This window comes from Chlorocebus sabaeus, chromosome 1 (genome assembly GCF_047675955.1).
Source record: "Chlorocebus sabaeus isolate Y175 chromosome 1, mChlSab1.0.hap1, whole genome shotgun sequence".
Taxonomy (NCBI): domain Eukaryota; kingdom Metazoa; phylum Chordata; class Mammalia; order Primates; family Cercopithecidae; genus Chlorocebus; species Chlorocebus sabaeus.
This window is the reverse complement of record NC_132904.1, coordinates 30747803-30755260: the sequence shown is the minus strand read 5'-3', so window position 1 is coordinate 30755260 and position 7458 is coordinate 30747803. Positions and strand designations below refer to the sequence as shown.

At 44.6% G+C, this 7458-nt stretch overlaps 1 protein-coding gene across 1 annotated transcript in view; it reads left to right on the top strand.

The window, feature by feature from the left end:
- The first annotated feature begins 200 nt into the window (after positions 1-200).
- Positions 201-7458, top strand: part of NAT10 (N-acetyltransferase 10) — a 41533-nt gene continuing 34275 nt past the window's right edge. Inside the window, exons 1-4 of the mRNA XM_008002391.3 lie at positions 201-411; positions 2822-2944; positions 3350-3441; positions 6635-6806. Coding sequence (XP_008000582.3) covers positions 2837-2944; positions 3350-3441; positions 6635-6806 — 372 coding nt within the window. The 5' untranslated portion in view covers positions 201-411; positions 2822-2836. The remainder of the gene's footprint in view (positions 412-2821; positions 2945-3349; positions 3442-6634; positions 6807-7458) is intronic.

The window sequence follows — 7458 nt, the reverse complement described above, 5'->3', positions numbered from 1 at the left end:
GGACAGCTATTTTGCCCTTCTCAGCCAAGGTACCTTAGTTCGGATATGAAGAGAGTGAAGAGGCAAACCGCACCCAATACCCCAGCTACCGCGAGCTGTGAGACTAAAATGCGCAACCGCAGTGGACATCTAAACCCCAGCTCCGCCTCCGGTGGCTTACGTCATTACTCAGCGACAGCCTTGAGGAAGGTCCCTTCTTGCTCGCCATCGCTGCGACTGTAATGCGCTTGCGCACGTGCAGTGTACCGGTGCCTGAGAGGGGCGCGTGCCGGGGAGCCAGGCCAAGTCCGAGACCCGGTTACCAGGCATCCGCTAGGGGCAGTCAGCTGTGCCTTCTCTTTCGGAGTTGTTCTGTGCTCCCACGTGCTTCTGCTTCTCCACTGGCTGGGATCCGCCGGGCTTGGGACGCAGGTAGGTACCCAACGCGGGAGGGCCGCGTATGGATGCCAAGATCGGTGTCTGTGTTCTTCCTGTCCCGAGAGGGGACCGGCCTCAGGATGAAGGCTCTGCATCCGGACGGATACCTGGCCTACGCCGACTGTCCTCCACCCCTCTTTTGGGGCGCTCCTAGATAACAGAATCACCTCTCCAATACGCAGCCGCGCTCGGCGCGTGCTTCTCGAGCATCCTCGGGGATTGCGTGGCTTGATACTCACCCGCTAAGTGCCTGTAACTGGGGAGTCGGGTTGAATGGGTGGGTGACAACACTTGCTTTCCGTGGAGCTTGCCCGCAGTGCCTGGCGGCAGCTCTAAGCTTTAAACTTAGGTAATCTGATTCCAGATCTTTCCACGTTCTTAAATCCTTCACTGTGCACATTCCTTTATACTTTTTATTCGGCAGTCACATTCAGGACTTGGTTTTGTTTGCCAGTGCACCTAAAGTGGTGCCTGCCACCTAGATGTTATGTGTAGATAGATAAATGAATGAGTGAGTGAAAAATAATCATCTCCTTCAAGGCCTTCCCCATCCAGGCCTTCCATGACAGCTTCAGCCTATAGTAATCTCAGCGCTTCCTTCATCTGACCCCTCACTATAGCTGTTTTTTTTTTACATCTAATTTTACCTGGTTCTTGTTCCTCATCTCATTCTTTTAAATACCTTCTTCACGAAGAATGCAAGCTTGAAGTCAAGGGCCTTGTGGTACTACTTCTGGGGCTCCCACAGTAGCTAGAGCAAAAGGCAGCCCCCATTAATTAGTTGTTGATTGATTTTTGCGGGATCTTTATGTGGCCGGCAACACAGGGTTTACAAGTTGAGAAGATTGGTGAACTGGGAAGAGCTCAGGTTTTGGAGTCGGGAAGACTTGAGTGTGAGTTCTGTCTCTGTCGTTTTTCTGCCTCGGGGTATTTGAATTCTTTAAACTTTCTCCTTTACTTATAAATTGGGGTCCTTGACAGTGATTTAGTGTTTTATAATAAGACATATGCTAAAATCTGTGTTTGGATTGGAAGGTTAGAAGGGACAGTTAAAGTGTGGTAAGCTTCAGTAAATGAACTTGATGTTTGTAATGCAGTAGGTACCAGAATTTCTAAGTAGCATGTCACTTTTACATCTAAGTAGCATGTTACTTTTACAGTGATATTTCTGACGTTTTTATTGTGATGATGCAATATTTTACTGTAGGTAATCACAGAACTTTTTTTTTTTTTTTTTTTTTTGAGACGGAGTCTCGCTCTGTCGCCTAGGTTGGAGTGCAATGGCACACGATCTCGGCTCACTGCAACTTCCGCCTCCCGGTTTCAAGTGATTCTCTTGCCTCATCCTCTCCTGCAGCTCCACCACCAGTCCCGGCTAAGTTTTGTGTTTTTGGTAGAGATGGGGTTTCGCCATGTTGGCCAGGTTGGTCTCGAATTCCTGACTTCAGGTGATCCACCCGCCTCGGCCTTCCAAAGTGCTGGGCCTACAGGCGTGAACCACCACACCTGGCGAGAACTTTTGAGGTCTGTCTGTACAAAGGCTTCAGTATAGTTTTCCCTAAAATGAGGAAACATTTGGACACATTACATCATGGAATTATTCATTGATAGTTATTGATTTCCCTGACTTTATTAGTAACACGTGAATTTTTTAAGACTCCACAAAAACAAAAGAACAAAAGTCCCACCATCCAGAAGTAGCTACTTTATACTTTGATACTTCCTTCCAGTCTTTTTTTTTCCCCTCTGTTATGTGTATGCATTAGAAATGTTATGATACTTTATTCTGTCATGATTCTGTCTTAATAAACATCTATATCCATATCCTTAGTTATTAAAAATGCTTGGCTGAGTGTGGTGGCTCACGCCTGTAATCCCAGCACTTTGGGAGGCTGAGGCGGGCGGATTGGGAGGTCAAGAGATCGAGACCATCCTGGCCAACGTGCACCTGTAGTCCCAGCTACTCGGGAGGCTGAGGCAGGAGGATTGGTTGAACCCAGGAGGCAGAGGTTGCTGGAAGCCAAGATCATGCCACTGCACTCCAGCCTGGCAACAGAGTGAGACTCCGTCTCAAAAACAAACAAAATGCTTTGGATATTTGGATATACCCTATAGTCATGCTCCTACTTTTTTGAATATACAAGTTTCTGATTTTTAAAAAGTCTTTAATAGAGGTGAATTACAGGCTTCCCAGGCTGAGGGGAGGTTTTCTCACCTCCCAAGCCCAAGGTTTCCTGAGTTTAAAACTAGAGACTGATGTCTTCCCTATGGAGCTCTTAGAGGGTTAAGTAAGACAATATTTATAGATATGCCTAGCACAGTCCCTGGCCCCACAAGAGGCAGCCAGCTAATGTTCCTTAGACAGTCTAGTGCACATGGCCAGTTGTATTTCTTTCTCTTTTAGTAATAATTTTTCACCATGCATCGGAAAAAGGTGGACAACCGAATCCGGATTCTCATTGAGAATGGGGTAGCTGAGCGGCAAAGATCTCTCTTTGTTGTAGTCGGGGATCGAGGAAAAGATCAGGTATGACCTGGTAAATGTTTCCTGAATTACTTTTTCTCTTGTCCAAAAGACTCAGCATGTTTAAGCACTCTGGTGTTTCAGGATATAATGGCATTAAGATCTCTTTGGCTGGTAAGATGCCTAGTGGGAACCTTTATTTCCTGGAAGTGGTGAATTCTCTGTATTTAGATTGATTAGCAGACAAGCTAATACCTTTTGAAGCCTGGGGTGGTGGGTTGACCACAAGGTTAACTGTGTGTGACGTGGTTTCTAGTCCAAACCTGGTCATTGCTCGCCTTGGGAGCTTGGGCACTTCCCTTCCCTGGCCCTCAATTTAGTTTCCACATCTGTCAAATGAGGTCTTAAGCCTGGCAGTCTCTAAAGTCTCTTTTGTACCTGAAATTCTGTGACTTTTTTGTTTGGCAGGTGGTAATACTTCATCACATGTTATCCAAAGCAACTGTGAAGGCTCGGCCTTCAGTGCTGTGGTGTTATAAGAAAGAGCTGGGGTTTAGCAGGTAAGCTGGGCTCTTCATGTGTTTTATCCAACTTACAATTCCTGCTCATTAGTTAAATGCCAGGAAATGATTCCTTGACATATTTTTTGTGGGTCTTTAGTGGAGGTGCTATCTCTGAGGACAAATGGAGCTGATATCCTTTCTTCATTCCTGAAAATAAGTTTCAAATCATTTTCATGCTTTTTAAGTCACGAATCCAATGCCTTGCCTTCTGCATATGGTTTTCCTTCCTGCTTTTCTAGGCCGATTAAGCCCATCTCGTTGCAAGTTCCTTCAAACTGTCTTTCTTACCTCAGATTTATTCTACCTTTTCACTATATCTTTTTTTCTCCCCTTCTTTCATGGAGGGGGATATGTCTCATCCCATGTCCAAGGAAAACCCCTTTATGTACCCTGTGTCTCCTCCCTCACCTCTTTCAGGACCTTATTGTCTTTCCTCTACTGGTCACCCCATACCCTTTGGAAACTTTCTCCTTCCTGTAAACACGCTCAGATTTTTCTATTATCAAAAGCTGATGACTTACATGCCCAGATTTCTCTCTCAGGTTAGCATTTCCTCCCATTTTTATTGCCATATACCTTAAAACAGAAATCTTTTGCATTTAGTGGCCACTTTTGCAGTCTGGTTTCTGCTTCTGTAATTGTGATCAAATTGTACCATTAGACATCCCAGCAGATTGATGCCTAATGCGTCAACTTTTCTCTCTCTCTCTCCTCCTTTTCAGAGCTCTGCCTCTTCTACCAGTTCACTGCTGTATTTGACAGTAGGCTATTTGAAGCTGTGGTAGTCAAGACTTTCAGTCACAGATAACAAACTTTCAACACAAATACAATTGGGCACAAAGGGATTTCACTGAGGTATATGGGATATTTCCTGGAATCCAAGGGGATAAGATTTCAGCCCTACTCACGGGTGATCTAGAGCCAGAGTGCTAATGTTCCCAGCTCAGTTTGTCATCTCAGCATATCTGCTCTTTGCAGACCAGCTTTCTCACCGCAGACCAGCTTTCTGTTTTCTGTTGTCCCCCTAGTAGAAACAACACTGGAGTTTTCCTTGTTTCAGGCTCAGCCATGTGGAAATCAGACTTTTTCCCAAAATTCTGGTGGAAAGATGCCTATTCCTGGCCAGAGGAGGGAGGGTGGGGTTGGTCATAGTATAATAGGAAGTTGGAACTTCTACCTACAACTTTGTGTTTGGAGAAGTTTGGGATGAAATGGGGAGTGCTGTTCCTTGGCAGATAACCACCATGGCATCATCTCAGAAATAGTCTCGTTTTTTGGCTTCAGTGTCTTTACTCAGACTACCTTCCGGAGCTCTTCTCTTTCCCTGGATCTTGTCTCCTTACTCTAAACCTAGCTGGCATATGCAATTCTGTCTTTGAGCCTCTTCTGATTTCCAAATGTGCTCATCTCTGATCTGACTCTGAGAGCCTGTCTCCAGCTCTGGCTGCTTTATGCTGTGAGTAACCTCCCTGCTTTTCTTTGCTCATGCTGTCTCCTCTGCTTGGAATGCCACTTCCACCTCCCTGATATCACCTACTGAAATCCTCCCTGTTTCTCAGGGCCTGCCTCCTCCATGAAACTTTTCCCGAGCCCCCCAGTCATACCTGATGGTTCCTCTACCTTCCTCTGTCCTTCTCCTATAATGTTTGTCACTGGATGCTCTTGCTTTGGGGTAGAGTCATGTACATACTGTGACTTACTTTCATTTTTTTTTCTTTTATCTTTTTTTTTTTTTTAAACTTTCACGTGATAAGCTCATTCAGTTAGGAGCCCTCTCCTATTTATCTTTGTATTTTCATATTTTCAACTGTTTTAGCATGTTTGTCATAGGTACTCAGTATACATTGAGTTGGATGTATTGTTAACAGGCTCTAAAATTATTTTAACTGAAATTAGTTCCAGAGGCTAAACTTGCCCCTGTCCTATGGTCTTAAAATAAAGGGATTCTGCCTAAAGGAAACCAGACAATCATAAGAGCCTTATTGTTGAAATGTGAAAAGTGCAGAAAACCCAAAGATGAAAATAAAAAGCATTTCACTGTCTAGGCATTGTCAGCATCTAGATGTTTATGACTGGTATGTAGTTTTGAACCATAATTGGTATTCTGTTGTATGTACTCTCATATTTTGAGAGGTAGGCATTTTTAATACAGATTGAGAATAAGGCCTGCTGCCTATCCCAGAATTTTAAGTTTTTAGGGCTTCTGGTTTTCAGTATTTTTCATTTGGCAAATGTGAGACGGGTGTGGAATTAGGCAATTCAGAGTCTTCTGGGCAGATTTGCCTTTTGAATTTAAACCAGCTGGCTTCACTTCTAAAAATATATTTTTGTACCTCTTATAGCTCTTCCGCCCTACCCCTGCCTTGCTGTGGCGGAGCATTATGTTCAAGCTAATGCCTGCTTGTAAGTCATGGGCTTAAGGCCTGAGCCAGAAGGAACAGTGGAGATAAACTCACCCACTGCCTTGGTTCATAGATGAGGAAGTGGAGGCCCACAGGAGGAAGGGCCTTTGTTCTAGCTATTAAGTTAGACAACTATGGTAAAATTTTGATCAGCTGTAATCCTCCATTCTAGTTCTCTCTTTTGGTAAAGGAAAGGTAAATAGCAGCTGGATATGCAGGGTTTTTACGACCAAAAATAATTCAGGGATTCCTTAGAGATGTCCAGATTCCATTCTGATCCCTGTGTCCTCTATCATTATTGTCTTATATAAGACCTGCCCTCAAAGACATAATCCCACATTTTCGGGAAGGAAGTCCTCTAGGAAGGATGAATAAAGTAATGTGCCATCACCTTGTCTTTCCCAGGATCTCTGGGGAACAGCACAGTGTAGTTGAAGCATTGGCTTATGACTGAGATAATGAGGCCACTCAGGTTTGGTTTCAAGCTCTGGCTTTGGCCAAATGTGAGGGTTAGCTACCCTGTTACCCAACTTTTAAATTAAAGTATTTGCTCCAGGTCACAGAGCAAAATAGCAGTGTTCACACATCGACTTATCACTCTTACTCCAAGCCCTTAAGCACTCTAATGCCCCTCCACTGCCCTCCACCTGAAGTGGGCCTCACGCTTTCAAGTTCCCTACTAGCTCTGAAAGTCTAAGTGGGTGATCACTGAGCCTGTCCCCTGGTTCCAACTCTTTAACCTCTCTGGTTAACTGGCTCTCATGGGACTTGGGGGCATGTGATTGCAGTCACCGGAAGAAAAGAATGCGACAGCTGCAGAAGAAAATAAAGAATGGAACGTTGAACATAAAGCAGGATGACCCCTTTGAACTCTTCATAGCAGCCACAAACATTCGCTACTGCTACTACAATGAGACCCACAAGATCCTGGGCAATACCTTCGGCATGTGTGTGCTGCAGGTGGGTGATTTCCTCTAGCCTGTGATTGAAGGCAGAGTCTTGAGGGTCGCTTGGGCTGCCTGACTTTCCACTGGAAACAAATGTACAGTAAGGGGAGGAGAGTCCCATATTCCCTATCCCCAAGCATTATTAGTGGAAAGCCCGGCCACTTTCCAGAGTACACTTGGTCACTTACCCCATATAAAAAGAGAATTTTCTACTTAAATCAGCACTTGTCTAGAGACACCGGAACTGAAGTGATGCATTGTTATAACTGGTTCTAACTAGCTAAAGCTGATAAAGCAAATGCCAGAGACTTTGCGTGCCTCTAGGACCCCAGGTCCTTATTGGCGTTCACCAAAGACTTTTTTGTCCAGTGAGCAATAGGACTTGTTTTCCAACTGGAATACAGACCAATGCACTTAAATGTCCTGTCCAGAGTGCCTGAGTAGCATACCCACTATGAAGGCCCCTCTCCCGTTTCTAGCCCTTAAAAACCCCTCACTTTATCTCTCAGAGACTACTTGGTGAATTTCTGCACTGGTGTGTATTCTCTTGCCTGGCAAGTTAATAGACTAAGTTTCACTTTGTGTGTGTGTGTGTCTATGCATGTGCATGTAAGCTCTGGTGGTCTTTGTTTTATTCTGTTTCTTTGACTCCTGTGCCACCTCCC